At 59.2% G+C, this 14,739-nt stretch overlaps 2 protein-coding genes across 8 annotated transcripts in view; one reads left to right on the plus strand and one right to left on the minus strand.

Moving 5' to 3' along the window:
* Positions 1-9,411, plus strand: part of FMNL3 (formin like 3) — a 16,868-nt gene extending 7,457 nt beyond the window's left edge. For 2 of the 4 annotated variants that reach the window (XM_041401272.1, XM_041401273.1), the window contains 14 exons: positions 1-41; positions 206-274; positions 861-985; positions 2,446-2,648; positions 3,876-4,110; positions 4,190-4,258; positions 4,384-4,464; positions 4,554-4,683; positions 4,764-4,924; positions 5,643-5,744; positions 5,833-5,922; positions 6,017-6,128; positions 6,227-6,326; positions 8,245-8,379. The exon at positions 1-41 is cut by the window's left edge and continues 251 nt beyond it. In XM_041401272.1, the coding sequence (XP_041257206.1) occupies positions 1-41; positions 206-274; positions 861-985; positions 2,446-2,648; positions 3,876-4,110; positions 4,190-4,258; positions 4,384-4,464; positions 4,554-4,683; positions 4,764-4,924; positions 5,643-5,744; positions 5,833-5,922; positions 6,017-6,128; positions 6,227-6,318 (1,510 nt within the window). In that variant the 3' untranslated portion in view covers positions 6,319-6,326; positions 8,245-8,379. Of the gene's footprint in view, positions 42-205; positions 275-860; positions 986-2,445; positions 2,649-3,875; positions 4,111-4,189; positions 4,259-4,383; positions 4,465-4,553; positions 4,684-4,763; positions 4,925-5,642; positions 5,745-5,832; positions 6,129-6,226; positions 6,327-8,244 lie in introns of all 4 variants that reach the window. The other 2 variants (XM_041401270.1, XM_041401271.1) reach the window with 1 other exon arrangement.
* A 1,294-nt stretch (positions 9,412-10,705) lies between these two features.
* ATG101 (autophagy related 101) lies at positions 10,706-13,766 on the minus strand. 4 transcript variants are annotated; one of them, XM_041401311.1, is made up of 3 exons: positions 13,223-13,766; positions 12,028-12,313; positions 10,706-11,541 (listed from the first exon to the last, which is right to left on the minus strand). In XM_041401311.1, the coding sequence occupies exons 1-3, from the start codon at positions 13,267-13,269 to the stop codon at positions 11,137-11,139; spliced, it is 738 nt and encodes a 245-aa protein (XP_041257245.1). In that variant the 5' UTR covers positions 13,270-13,766; the 3' UTR covers positions 10,706-11,136. The 4 variants fall into 4 exon arrangements, with proteins under 4 accessions (XP_041257245.1, XP_041257244.1, XP_041257247.1 ...); XM_041401310.1 differs by having other exon boundaries at positions 12,028-12,316; XM_041401313.1 differs by having other exon boundaries at positions 12,028-12,316; positions 13,087-13,225.
* Positions 13,767-14,739: the final 973 nt, after the last annotated feature.

Here is a 14,739-nt window from a genome sequence, read left to right on the forward strand (position 1 = left end):
CCCACCTCCCCCTCTGCCGCCCCCCGCGCCCCCGCTCCCAGGTGAGGAGGGGAAGCACCCGGGACACCCAAAACTGGGGCGGGGGAGAGCTGTGTGTCGCCAGGGGTGGGAGGGCTCCAGACAGGGAGCTCCCTGGTGCTCGGCTGCTCCCGAGGCTGGGTGGTCTCCAGAATTGGGGTCTCACACCCCTCTGATGGCTCCACAGGGAAGTGTCCCCCGGCCCCGCCACTGCCCGGGGCTTCACCCTCCATCGCCCTCACCGTGGGGCTCTCAGGTACGTGGGGATGAGGGGGGACCACGGGACGGGCACAGGGAACAGGGAGGACGTGGGGACTGGGACAGTGCAGGGACAGTGGGGACAGGGACAGTGGGGACAGGAGAATGTGGGGACCATGGGGACAGGGATGGTGTGGGGACTGTGAGGACAGGGACAGGGACAGGGGACAGGGAGGGTGTGGGGGGGCATGGGGACAGGGATGGTGTGGGGGACCATGGGGACAGGGATGGTGTAGGGACTGTGGGGACAGGGGACAGGGAGGACGTGGGGACTGGGACAGTGCAGAGACAGTGAGGACAGGGACAGTGGGGACAGGAGGATGTGGGGACCATGGGGACAGGGATGGTGTAGGGACTGTGTGCACAGGGAGGACAAACTGTGGGGACAGGGACAAGGGATAGGGAAGGGTTGCAGGCACCAGGGTGCTGGGCTTGCAGTCCTCAAGGAACACCCACTCAGGGACCCCAGCACGGGGATTGGGTGGCCCAGGGGTTGATGACACCAGGCTCAGGTGGCTCAGGGTGGGCACAGGACACGTCCCCATGGCCTGGGGGTGCTGAGCTGGCTCCCACCCCTCCGGCAGCCATCCGGATCAAGAAGCCCATCAAGACCAAGTTCCGGTTGCCTGTGTTCAACTGGACAGCGCTGAAGCCCAGCCAGATCAGCGGGACGGTGTTCAGCGAGCTGGACGACGAGAGGGTGCTGGAGGTGAGCCCACGAGCCCTCTGTGGCTGCATTTCTCTTCACAGAGAAAAGGCAGGCACAACTTCCCAAGGGTATTTCTGGGATTCACATTCTGTGAACCTCAGAGAAAGAAAGGACAATTCTTATCTCAGTTGCTGCTCCTCTTTGTTGTTCACGAGTGGAATGCATTGCGGAAGATTGTTTCCCTGAAGGGAATTGGTAATTGGATTCTGGTTATTTGATCAATTATTCTGGTCAGTTTGATTAATTGACCAGTTGAATCCAGGTGTGTGTGTCGGGACTTGGCTGACAGTCAGGGGATTCTGTGCAGTGGAGTTGAGTTGAGTGCTTGGCAGATTCAGTTTAGAGATGTAGTAATATAGCATAGAATAATATACTGTAATATAGTATAGAATATACTAATATATATAGTATACAATAGAGTAATACAGTATAGAATAATATAGTAATATAGTATAGAATATACTATAATATAGTATAATATGGAATATAGTATAGTAATATAGTATAGAAAATACTAATATATATGGTATAGAATAATATAGTAATATAGTATAAAGTAATATAATATAGTATAATAATAGTAATATAGTAGAGACTATAGCATATAGTATAATAGTAATGTAGTTTAGAATATAGTACAGAATAATATACTGTAATATAGTACAGAATATACTATAATATTGTATATTACAATATGTAATATAGTATAGTAATATAGTGTATTATATACTAATATATATAGTATATATAGTAATATAGTATAGAATAATATAGTATAAAATAATATAATAAAATAATAGTAATATAGTATAGAATATAGCATAGAATATAGTATAACAATAATATAGTAACATCGTATAGAATAATATAGTATAGAATAAAATACTGTAATATAGCATAGAATATACTATAATATAGTATATTATAACACATAATGTAGTATAGTAATATAGTATATAATATACTAATATATATGGTATATAATAATATAGTAATATAGTATAGAATAATAGAGTAATAGAGTATAGAATAGAATAATATAGTATAATAATAGCAATATAGTACAGAATATAGCATAGAATATAGTATAATAGAAACAGAGTAATAGAGTATAGAATAATATAGTTTAGAAAAATATAATATAATAATAGCAATATAGTACAGAATATAGCATAGAATATAGTATAATAGAAACAGAGTAATAGAGTATAGAATAATATAGTTCAGAATAATATAATCTAGTATAATAATAGTAATATAGTATGGAATATAGCATAGAATGTAGTACAATAGTAATACAGTAACATCATATAGAATAATACAGTATAACAAAGCAATTAATTAGCCTTCTGATACTATGGAGTCCTCCTCATCATTTCTCCCTGCCACGGGGGTGAATCCCATACCCCTCCCCACGTGGGCACCCCCAGCCCCAATCCTGACCCCCCTCATCCCCCCAGGACCTGGACCTGGAGCGCTTCGAGGAGCTGTTCAAGACCAAGGCGCAGGGCCCGGCGCTGGACCTGGTGTGTGCCAAGAGCAAGGCGGCGCAGAAAGTGGCCACCAAGGTGACGCTGCTGGAGGCCAACCGTGCCAAGAACTTGGCCATCACCCTGCGCAAGGCCGGGCGCAGCGCCGACGAGATCTGCCGGGCCATCCACACGTATGGGCTGAGCCGGGGGGGCCAGAAATGGGGCATGGAGGGTCAGGAATGGGGTGCAAGGGGGCTGGTTGGGGTTCAGGGGGGCTGGTTGGGGTGCAGAGGGGCCAGGAGAGGTGTACAGGGGTTAGCTGGGATAGGGGACAGGTCTGGCTGAGGTACTGGTGGCTCACAGTGCAGGGGGGTCAGGATGGGGTGTGGGGGTTTCAGGCAGGGTACAGGGCCCCTGGTTGGGGTGCAGAGGGGTTTGTTGGGGTCGAGAGGGTGCAGGAAGGGGGCAGCAGGCCTGGTTGGGATGCAGGAGGGACAGGCAGGTTTCAAGGGGGCTGGTTGGGGCACAGAGGGGCCAGGAAAAGTGTAGCTGGGACAGGGGACAGGTCTGGCTGAGGTTCTGGTGGCTCACAGTGCAGGGGGGTCTGGATGGGGTGTGGGGGTTTCAGGCAGGGTACAGGGCCTTGGTTGAGGTACAGTGGGAACAGTTGGGACACAGGGGAGCCACTTGGGGTGTAGAAGGACCAAGCAGGGTTCAAGGGGACTGGCTGGGTTGCAGAGGGTTTTGCTGGGGGGCAAGTGGGTCTGGTTGGGGTTCAGGGGGGCCAGACAAGGTACAGGGCCACTGGTTGGGGTGCAGGGGGGTTTGTTGAGGTCCAGAGGGTGCAGGAAGGGTGCATTAGGCCTGGTTGGGATGCAGGAGGGACAGGCAGGGTTTTGTTGGGGTCCAGAGGGTGCAGGAAGGGTGCACTAGGCCTGGTTGGGGTGCAGGAGGGACAGGCAGGGTTCAAGAGGGCTGGTTGGGGTGCAGATGGCTTGGCTGGGGGGCAGGGTGGCTGCTTGGGCTTCAGGGGACCTAGGCAGAGTACAGGGGGTCTTGGCAGAGGTGCAGCGGGAATTGTTTGGGGTTCAGGGGGGCCAGGTAGGGGTGCAGAGAGACTGTCTAGAATGCAGAGGGGCTTGTTGGGTTGCAGGGGTCTGGCCAGGGGGAGGGGGATCGACAGGACAGCCAGGCAAGGTGCAGAGGGGCTTGTTGGGGTGCAGAGGACTTGTCTGGGGGGCACATGGTCTGACTGGGCTTCAGGAGCTCCAGGCAGGGTACAGAGCTCCAGGCAGGGTGCAGGGGCTCTGTCTGTGGTTCCGGGCGGCCAAGCAGCACGCAGGGAGCCAGGCTGGGATCCAGGCTTCCCAAACTGGGCACCGCTGGGAGCTGCTCCCCAACATTTCGGTACGGGGCAGGTTTGACCTGGCGACGCTGCCGGTGGATTTTGTGGAGTGCCTGATGCGGTTCCTGCCCACGGAGGCGGAGGCCAAGGCGCTGCGGCAGTACGAGCGCGAGCGGAAGCCGCTGGAGGAGCTGGCGGACGAGGACAGGTTCATGCTGCAGTTCAGCAAGGTGGAGCGGCTGCCCCAGCGCATGGCCATCATGGCCTTCCTCGGCAACTTCGCCGAGAACATCCAGATGCTGACACCGGTACGGAGCTGGGGAGGGGGGTACCGGACCCCCTGCACCCTGAACCCCAGCTGAGCCCCCCTGTGCTGTCCCCCTGCAGCAGCTCAACGCCATCATCGCAGCCTCGGCCTCTGTTAAGTCGTCCCAGAAGCTGAAGCACATGTTGGAGGTGAGGATGTGAGGACAGGCTGGGTGGGGGTCCTTCACTCCAGTCTCGGTGTAGCTGCGTGTGGGGGATCCTGTGGGGGTCTTGCTCCCTCCTGACCCTCCAATCCCACTGCTTTGCCCCTGCAGATCATCTTGGCGCTGGGCAACTACATGAACAGCAGCAAACGCGGCGCAGTCTACGGCTTCAAACTGCAGAGCCTGGACCTGGTGGGCAGCCCCTCCCTGGCTCCCTGGGACCCCGAGGTTCCCAGCCCCCAGCCCTGAAGCCCTGACCCCCTCCCCAAATCCTCCTGCAGCTCCTGGACACCAAGTCAACAGACAGGAAGATGACATTGCTGCACTTCATCGCGCTGACGGTGCGGGAGAAGTACCCAGAGCTGGCGACCTTCTGGCAGGAGCTGCACTTCGTGGAAAAGGCTGCAGCAGGTGCCCCTCAACCTGTGCCCGTGGCCCCACCTCGCTGTCCCGGCCCCACACAGCCACTGACCCGTCCCGTGTCCCTGCAGTGTCCCTGGAGAACGTGCTGCTGGATGTGAAGGAGCTGGGCCGGGGCATGGAGCTGCTGCGGCGGGAGTGCGGGCAGCACGAGAGCGCGGTGCTGCGCGGCTTCCTGGGCGGCAGCGAGGGGCAGCTCGAGCGGCTGCAGCGCGACGCGCGCACGGCCGAGGTGAGGGCTGCTCACACCCGGCCTGGCACCAGCCACGGGCACACCTGCTCGGCCACACCTTGCTCTGCAAATTCCTCGTGCACACCTGGTCATCTGAAGCTTGTCTTGCGTGGTTCTCGTGCACAGCTGGTCATCCACACCTTGCTCTGCATGCTCCTCTTGCACTCCTGCTTTCTTTTGCGTGTTCCATGTCATTCTTCATCATCCACACCTTGCTCTATGCAGTCTTTGTGCAGACCTGCACGTCCTTATCTTGATTTCCACACTCCTTGTGCACACCTGGTCACCCACACCTTGCCCTGCATGGTCTTGTGCATACCTGGTCACTCACACACCTTGCTCTGCATGCTCCTCTTGCATTCCTGCTTTCCTCTGCATGCTCTGTGTCATTCTTTGTCATCCATAGCTTGTCTTGCATGCTCCTTGTGCACATCTGGTCACCCACACCTTGCCTTGCGTGCTCCCTGTGCACATCTGGTTCTGCTCCTGGCTCTGCACACTTCTTATGCACACCTGGTCACCCACACCTTGCTCTGCACACTCCTTGTGCTCTCCTGCCTTCCTTTGCACTCTCTGTTTGCGTTCCTTGTCGCACACACCTTGCTCTGCACACTCCTTGTGCCCTCCTGCCCTGCTTTGCCCACACGTGATGCCCACCATGCCTTGCCCTCCCCCTGTGCCGGACACTGCCCATGCCTGACCACCGGTCCTGTGCCAGGACGCCTACAACACCGTGGTGCGGTATTTCGGCGAGAGCCCCAAGACCACCCCCCCGTCTGTCTTCTTCCCGGTCTTTGTCCGGTTCATCCACTCTTACAAGGTGAGGTGGGGCCGGGAGGGGGTACCCTGCAGGTGAGTGGCACTATGGTGGGGGAAAGCTGACCCCCTCGACCTGTGTGCCCTGGCAGGACGCAGAGCAGGAAAACGAGACGCGGAAGAAGCAGGAGGAGGTGATGCGGGAGAAGCTGCTGGCACAGGAGGCTAAAAAGCAGGAGAAGGTTAATGGAGGCAGCCACGGGGTGGGCTGGGGAGTAGGGGGCACGGAGAGGACCCCAGTGTCCCTAACCTGGACCCCCCGTGCCTCCCTCGCAGCGGAACAAGTGGCAGCAGCAGGAGCTGATCGCGGAGCTGCGGCGGCGCCAGGCCAAGGACCACCGGCCCATGTACGAGGGCAAGGATGGCACCATCGAGGACATCATCACCGGTACGGCCCCCTCAGCCCCTGGCCCCCTGCCCTGGCCCTGCCAGCCACGGGGGCTGACGTGTCCCTGTCCCCCCCGTCCCCTGCCCGTACCCCCGCAGCGCTGAAGAGCGTCCCCTTCACTGCCCGCACGGCCAAGCGGGGCTCCCGCTTCTTCTGCGACCCGTCCCACCACGACGAGTCCAGCTGTTAAGAGCCCAGGTACCACCTGCATGCCTGGATCCCTTTGGATCCCACCTGGATCTCCCTGGGTTCCCCCTGACCCCGCATGCCCCCTTCTGCACGCCCCCTCCCTGCATGTTGTCACCCCAGGGTGTCTGGTGTGCCCCAGGCCTTTGGATTGGGGCAGAGTCTTAATGCAAGGCTGGATCCCAGCACTGGATCTCAGCACAAGATCCCAGTGCAAGGTTGGATCCCAGAACAGGATCCCAGTTCAAGGCTGGATTCCAGCACAGGATCCTGGTGCAAAGCTGGATCCTAGCACAGGATCCCAACACAAAGCTGGATCCTAGCACAGGATCCTACTGCAAGGCAGAGCCTCAGCACTGGATCCTGGTTCAAAGCTGGATCCCAGCTCAGGATCCCAGTGCAAGGCTGGATCCCATCACAGGATCCCAGCTCAGGATCCCAGTGCAAGGCTAGATCCCAGAACATGATTCCAGCACAAGATCCCAGTTCAAGGCTGGATCCCAGCACAGGATCCCAACACAAAGCTGGATCCCAGCACAGGATCCTACTGCAAGGCAGAGCCTCAGCACTGGATCCTGATTCAAAGCTGGATCCCAGCTCAGGATCCCAGGCAAGGCTAGATCCCTGAACATGATTCCAGCACAAGATCCCAGTTCTAGGCTGGATCCCAGCACAGGATCCTACTGCAAGGCAGTCTCAGCACTGGATCCTGATTCAAAGCTGGATCCCAGCTCAGGATCCCAGGCAAGGCTAGATCCCTGAACATGATTCCAGCACAAGATCCCAGTTCTAGGCTGGATCCCAGCACAGGATCCTACTGCAAGGCAGTCTCAGCACTGGATCCTGATTCAAAGCTGGATCCCAGCACAGGATCCTACTGCAAGGCAGAGCCTCAGCACTGGATCCTGGTTCAAAGCTGGATCCCAGCTCAGGATCCCAGTGCAAGGCTGGATCCCAGCACAAAATCCCAGTGCAAGGTTGGATCTCAGCTCAGGATCCCAGGCAAGGCTAGATCCCAGAACATGATCCCAGCACAAGATCCCAGTGCAAGGCTGGATCCCAGCACAGGATCCTGGTGCACAGCTGGATCCCAGCACAGGATCCCAGCACAAGTTCCTGGTGCAAAGCTGGATCCCAGCACAGGATCCCAGCACAAGATCCCAGTGCAAGGCTGGATCCCAGCACAAGCACAGGATCCCAGGTTGGATCCCAGCTCAGGATCCCAGGCAAGAACATGATCCAAGCACAAGATCCCAGTTCAAGGCTGGATCCCAGCACAGGATCCCAACACAAAGCTGGATCCCAGCACAGGATCCTACTGCAAGGCAGTCTCAGCACAGGATCCTGGTTCAAGGCTGGATCCCAGCTTAGGATCCCAGTGCAAGGCTGGATCCCAGCACAGGATCCCAGCATAAGGCTGGATTTGGGTGGAAGGCCAGCTCCTGGCTCTGGATCCCAGTGAAATGTTTCTACCCAGCATGGAGTCCTGGCACAGGATCCCTGCCCTAGATCAGGGGTCCAGCACAGATCCTACTGCAATACTGGATCCCAGAGAGGGGTCACTGGATGGGGTCACTGGATCCCAGGTCTCAAGATGGGATCCCAGCACAGTACTGGATCCCAGGCTGGTATCCCAGTGCACCACTGGGTCCCAGGACAAGGTCTCAGTGCACCACTGGGTTCTGGGCAGGATCCCAGGGCAAAACTGGATGCCAAGGCAGGGTCCCAGTGTAAGACTGGATGCCAGGGTACGGTCCCAGTGCCCTGCTGGAGCCCAGAGTGGGGATCCCAGTGCATTACTGGATCCTAGGCCAGTGCCTGGAGGACTCACCCTGTGGTGCCTGTACTCCGGGGGGTGTCACCTGGGCACCCCCTGAGGCCAGGCCAGGTGTCCCTGGCTCTGTCCCTGACTGTCCCTTCCATCCCACAGCCCGAAGGTGGATCTGCCTGTAGCCCAGCAAGGCAAAGGAGCCCGACCGGGGGGCAGGGGAGGACTGGGGCTGTCTCAGTCCCTCCTCACCCCCCTCTGCCCCTCAAGTGCCCAGTGAGGCTCCGTCCTGCCCTGACACCACGTGGAACAGGGCCAAAATGTCCCCGTGTCACCATCCTTACGGGTGACATCCCTATGCCCGGGGAGACCCTGCACCCCTTGCCCACCCAAGGCAGAGGCCAAATCTGCCTGTGGTGGGACCCCAGCATCAGGAGCTGATCCGTGGGGTGCTCCCTCCCTGTCAGGGTCCCCTTGTCCCCGGGGGGGCTCACTGCCTCAGAGCCCCCAGCCCCACTACAGGGACCAGAGGGACCCCTCCACCCCGCGCTCGACACTTTGACCACTGATGTGAACACTAAGTGCCAAAAAAAAAGGGACCAAAGCCAGGCTGGGGGGGCACCGGGAGAGGGGCAGGATGGTGCCCCCCACCCCAGGACCCCCCTGCCCTTCCCCCCACAGTGACTTTTTGTACATGTGAAATATATGGAGTCTTTTACATGGCCAGTGTCTGATTTGGGGGAACGTGGTGGGCACACAGAGGCAGCCCAGGAGTTTGGGGAGCTTCCCCAGGCTGTGGTCCTGTGTCTGGGGGGCAGGAAGGGGGCACAGAGATGTGCAGGGACCAGACATTTGGCAGAGTTTTGCAGTGCTGTTATTAAAATTGTGGGATTAAGGAGGGGGGGGGACCTGCTTTGGGGAGGAATTGGGAGCCCCCCGCATCCCCAGCCCCACTCCAGTGTGGGGTGGTCCCAGTTCACCCCACTTTTGGTGGCTGTGGGGGACTGGGAACAGACTGGAGGCTGGCAGGAGCTGCAGGGGGAGCAGGATGAGGTTCCAAAGGCAGAGGAGGGGCAGGATGGGGCCAGGAGGGCAGAAAGGGCTCGTGGGGGTGGAATGTGGCCATGGGGGTGTGAGGGGCTGGGAAGGGCAGGAGGCCACCCCAGACCCTCAGCAGCAGCACAAGGTCCTGGCCTCCCTCGCTGAGCCCCACCAGCCCAGGGATTAGCCCTGAAACAGGGAATAAAAGTTTCCCCTAATCCTCTTGGGGGGATTACCAGCACTGCCACACCCAGGGTGGGATCTGGCCCGGCCTCAGTCCCCCCCCCCCCCCCCCCCCACACCCCCCCCCCCCCCCCAGCACTGCTGCTGACCTGGGACCTTTTAATCCACCCACACGAGCCCCCTGCTCCATCCTGGGGGACCCTCGGAGATGCTGTGGGCAAAGATGCTGCTGCTGTCTGTCCATCCATCCGTCCGCCAGGCTTAGGCAGGTCCCACCTGCCCTCAGTGACATCCAGGCACCCGAGTCCCCAGTGCTCAGGGCAGGATCCCAGGGCACATCCTGCTCCGTTCCCGAGGGTCACTGGAGGTGCTGCAGGCAAGGACGCTGCTGCCCAGTCACATCCATCCGTGTTGATCCGTGTCCATCCGTCCATCTGTCCATCCACACCCACCTGTGCTTGGCTGTCCATCTGTCCATCCACTGGAGTCACTGCCCAGTCCCTACATGATCTCGGTGACATCCACCCACACAAGCCCCCAGCGCCGTCCCACGCCTTCGGAGGTGCTACAGACAAGGACACTGCTGTCCACCCACACCCAGCTGTCCATCTGTCCATCCACATCCAGCTGTGCCCAGCTGTCCAACTGTCCATCTGTCCATCCGTGAGGCTCCAGCCGGTCCCTACGTGCCCTCGGTGCCACCGTCAGGCTCGGACAGGCGTCGCTCCCCCTGGGCCGCGGGCGCTGCCAGGCTCTCGGCCTGCAGGAGCAGGTTGCAGCCGAGGAAGAGGATGGCGAAGGTGACAGCGAGGCAGAGCACCAGCACCACGGCGATCTGGGCAGCCTCGATCACCCCCGTGTCCTCGCGGGTGGCGTTCATGTCCCCCTCCTCCTTCTCCTCCTCCTCGTCTTCCTCCCGGGAGCCGAGTGTGGCGGTGACAGACGGGAGGGTTTAAGTGATGTCAAGGACTGTCTTATCCTCCCTCCACGGCCCCCCTCACACTCCCTGGTGCTGGGTGCCCCCCCCCGGCAAGGGGCAGCAGCTTTGCTCTGCCCTGGAGCCCCCCTGGAGGGGTGCAGAGTCCTGCAAGGAACGGGGAATCACCCCAGCCCCCTCCCGAGGTGCTCTGGGGGGCAGCTGGGGCTCCCCATTCTGCCTGTCCCCACTGCAGCCACTCAGCCCCACAGCACTGGGGTGCAATGGGGACATGGCTCAGGGGATCCCCAGCTCAGCTGCACAGCGCTGGGGTCCCCTAGCTCAGCTCCACAGCTCAGGGGTGCAATGGAGACCCCCCAGCTCAGCCCCATGGTTTTGATGTGATGGGGACCACCAGCTCAGCCTCAGCATCCATTCTCCCCTCCCATGGCCCCCACAGCCAGGACGTGACCAGGCTCCATATGAAAGCAGAAACTCTTTATTTTTGGGGCAGCTCTGGCCCCCCAGGGATAGGAGTGACACTGGGGACAGGTGGTGATAAGGAACAGGGCCAGCATTGGCTGTGTGGCACCAAGTGTGCTGCAGAGGGGTGGGGTGGGGTGCCACCCTGACCCCCAGCACCCTCTGCCAGGCCCCAGCACCACTCAGGGCTGGTGCCACACGTGACCTGAGGACTCACCCCAGTCATCAGCCAGGCTGGAGCCACTGAGCCAGTTCTCCAGGATGGACAAAACCCCACGGCATAAACCAAGGAGCACCAACCTCCAAATTACAGGCTAGGCCAAGCCAAGCTCCTCCCAGAGGCTTTCTGCAGGTGAAGGAGGGGATCCAAGCAGAGTCACTGCCCCAAAAATGCCACGGCCCACGGTGACCCTGCCTGGGTGACACCAGCCCTACAGCGCCAGCGTGTCCTTGATGAGCCGGCGCATGGTGGTGGTGACCGAGGTGCCCAGGGAGTCCGTGATCTGGTAGGAGATCTTGTACAGGTAGGGCTGCACGTCCTTCAGGCTGGTGTCAAAGACGTTGTCCACCTCGGACTGGGTGGGCATCTTGGGCAGGTACTCGTGGCGGTTCATCACCTCCACGATGTTGATGATCTTCTCGCAGAGCTTCTCCCCCACCTTCTCGCGGCAGATCTGCCGCTCCTGCTCGTTGGCCAGGTTCACCACGTTCACCTTGATGGTCCACAGCTCCCAGGGAATGCACTCGTCCGAGAAGGGCCACCGTGACTTCTTCTTCTGGTAGAACTCCAGGGAGATCTGCCCCATGCCGTCGGAGCCGGAGCCGCGCAGCGCGTCCTGCGGGACAGCACGGGGTTCAGGGGGAACAGGGACTGAGCAACCCCTCCTCGGGCACATCCCACTGTGTTCTCAGGATCAGAATATCCTTAGGATCATCCAGGCAAACTCCTGGCCCTGCCCAGTTCACCCCAGCAATCCCACCACTGAGAGTGGTGTCCAAACACTCCTTGAGCTCTGGCAGCCTCGGGGCCATGACCACAGCCAGTGCCCAATCACCCTCTGGGGGAAGGAGCTTTTCTCAATATCCAGCCTACCCCTTCCCTGCCACAGCCCTATCCATTCCCTCAGTCATGTCACTGTCCCAGGGAGCAGAGACAAGAGCTGCCCTAGGGACAAAGCTGAGTCTCCTCCAGCTGAACAGATGTAATGCCCTCATCTGCTCCTTTTAATCCACCCACACGATCCCCCTACTCGATCCTGGGTGACCCTTGGAGATGTGTGGCCTCCCTTTAATGCCTTTTATGCTCCCATTTTCCCCCTTACCTTGAACTCCCCGACAGCCTTGCGGAGGGCCCGGTCGAGCTCCTCGGAGGAGACGCGGACGTAGGCGAAGTCGATGAAGTCGCAGTCCACGTCCTGGGTGCCCACGGTGCCGATGGAGTAGGTGCCCTCCTTCTTGTAGTGGAACTTGCCGGTGCTGCGGTGCAGCAGGACGGTGTGGAGCACGGCCAGCATGGCCTCCTCCACCTGCCTCCCCTCCACCGACACCTCCAGCACCTCGGCGCGGCAGTTCATGGCAGGGCCGGCGCTGGAGGGGCCACAGCAGCGGCTGCTGAGGGGACACAAGGGTGGGAGGGGGGTGTTGGTGGCAGTCTGGCTTGGGTGACAGCCCCTCTGCCACCCCCCCGTACGCTGCTGTCCCGGTACCCCACAGGGACCCATCCAGATGTCCAGATCTGAGTCCCCCACATGCCCCAAGAACCCAGGCACCCTCGATATAGATCCCTCCCATAGCCTAACAGAGACCAAATGTCCTGATTTGAGCCCCCCACATGCCACAAGGATCCAGACACCCTCGGTACAGGCCCCCCGTAGCCCCACAGAGATGGGGTGGGTTGAAATCCCTCACATCCCACAGACATAGGCTCTCCCCCACACCTCGCAGAAGCTCAGGGGGTTCAGGACTGGGTGCCCCAAAGGGATCCAGGTGTCCCACGATGGGTGAGCCCCCTCCACAGGGACCCAAATATCTCGGTCTGGTCTGCTCACTGTCCCAGTGCATGCCCGCCCACCCAGTGTGGGCCTCGTGGTCCCGGTACAGGCCCCTCAATATCCCACAGGGACCCAAATGTCCTGGTCTGAGCCTCTAACAACCCAGAGAAACCGGAGCTGGTCCCCTCACACCCCGGCCGTTAGCACACAGGGACGCCAGGAGTCCTGCTACGGGCTCCACAACACCCCAGAGGAGTAAATGTCCTGGCCAGGTCCCCTCAGGGATCCAACACCCCTGAGGAACCCGGGTGTCCCGCTACGGGCCCACCCCCACCTCACAGGACCCCCCAAAAACACCACACGGGTCCAGACGTCTCGGCCCGAGCCCACCTCACTCTCGCACGGAGCGCCTCAGGATCCCTCCAGGCTGGAGGTCCCGGATCCCCCTCGGTCCCTGGGCCCCCTCAGCCCCGTCCCCGGACGCCCCTCAGCCCCGGCCCCGGTGCTGGTCCCGGTCCGCACTCACCGCCCGGGCCCGACCATCTGACGGCACGGAGGAGGGAAGTGGATCATCCCATCTGCGCGGGGGGTTCAGAACGCACCACCGGCCATCGTAGAGGCTTTTCCGGCCATGACCACCGTGTTTCATCACTCTGAACTTGATTCCGTTAACATTTTGCCCCTTCGGTGCCGTTCCCGGCCTCGGGGTCTCATGGGGGTGGATTCGCCGTTCCGAGTCCGTGAATTCCCCTCTTCCCTGCTTGGTTCGTTCCAAAGAGACCATAGAGCCGCATTGCCGCAGCCCAGAGCGGCTCAGCGGCTCCATTGCGCTCCCTGTGCTGGAGGCTCCGCTGCGGTACTGCAGCGGGGGGCGGGTGTCCCGCGCTGACCCCGACGGCGACAACGGGGGGGACACGTGGGGACACGGGACACTGGGGCACGGGACACTGGGCACGGACGGGGCCCGGGGATACCATAGGGACACGGGAAACACCTGGATATGAAGGGACACAAGGAGCAGGGCCATGGGGAAATAAAGAAGAAGGGACACAGGGACAGATGGACGCAAGGGACAGCGTGACACAGGGATGTGGGAACAGCGGGGGAGATACGGGATAAAGCTGCGTGACACAGGGATGTGGGGACAGGGGAGATACGGGATAAAGGGACATGAAGACTAGGGGGACAAAGGGATATGGGGATAAGGATGGAGATGGGAGATAATCGGATATGGGGACACGGGCACAGGGTGTAAGTGGCAGCAGGGATGTGGGGACTTGGGGGACACAGGAACAGGGGATGGATGGACATGGGGACACAGGGAACGGGGACATGGGCATTTGGGGCACTGATCGGCCACGCTGCCATGGGGACACACGGCTTGGTGCCAGTCGCAGCTGGAACGGTGGCGTGTGGGGACACGGGACACTGGGGCACGGGACACTGGGCACGGACGGGGCCCGGGGATACCATAGGGACACGGGAAACACCTGGATATGAAGGGACACAAGGAGCAGGGCCATGGGGAAATAAAGAAGAAGGGACACAGGGACAGATGGACGCAAGGGACAGCGTGACACAGGGATGTGGGAACAGCGTGACACAGGGATATGGGGACAGGGGAGATACGGGATAAAGGGACATGAAGACTAGGGGGACAAAGGGATATGGGGATAAGGATGGAGATGGGAGATAATCGGATATGGGGACACGGGCACAGGGTGTAAGTGGCAGCAGGGATGTGGGGACTTGGGGGACACAGGAACAGGGGATGGATGGACATGGGGACACAGGGAACGGGGACATGGGCATTTGGGGCACTGATCGGCCACGCTGCCATGGGGACACACGGCTTGGTGCCAGTCGCAGCTGGAACGGTGGCGTGTCACCGTGCGGGGTGCCGGGCACACACCGACACAGCCGCGTCTGTGCCGAGCAGCCCCGGGACCACCGGCGTGGCCGCAGCTGTCCACGGAGCTGCTTTTACCCTGCCGGTACAGTGCCCGTCCCTCCTGCAGCAGCCCGTGCCGAGGGAACGGGGAC

Source organism: Onychostruthus taczanowskii, unplaced genomic scaffold, assembly GCF_017590055.1.
Source record: "Onychostruthus taczanowskii isolate IOZ18803 unplaced genomic scaffold, ASM1759005v1 scaffold188, whole genome shotgun sequence".
In the NCBI taxonomy this organism is placed as follows: Eukaryota; Metazoa; Chordata; class Aves; order Passeriformes; family Passeridae; genus Onychostruthus; species Onychostruthus taczanowskii.

What these genes read in the sequence shown, in the direction of transcription:
- ATG101 (XM_041401310.1), bottom strand. Translation starts at nt 13,269, where the DNA reads ATGATCCACTTCCCTCCTCCGTGCCGTCAGATGGTCGGGCCCGGGCG. An exon ending in CAGATGGTCGGGCCCGGGCG is followed by an intron (nt 12,317 to 13,222) that starts GTGAGTGCGGAC and finishes GTGTCCCCTCAG; the next exon opens with CAGCCGCTGCTGTGGCCCCT. An exon ending in AGGCTGTCGGGGAGTTCAAG is followed by an intron (nt 11,542 to 12,027) that starts GTAAGGGGGAAA and finishes GCTGTCCCGCAG; the next exon opens with GACGCGCTGCGCGGCTCCGG.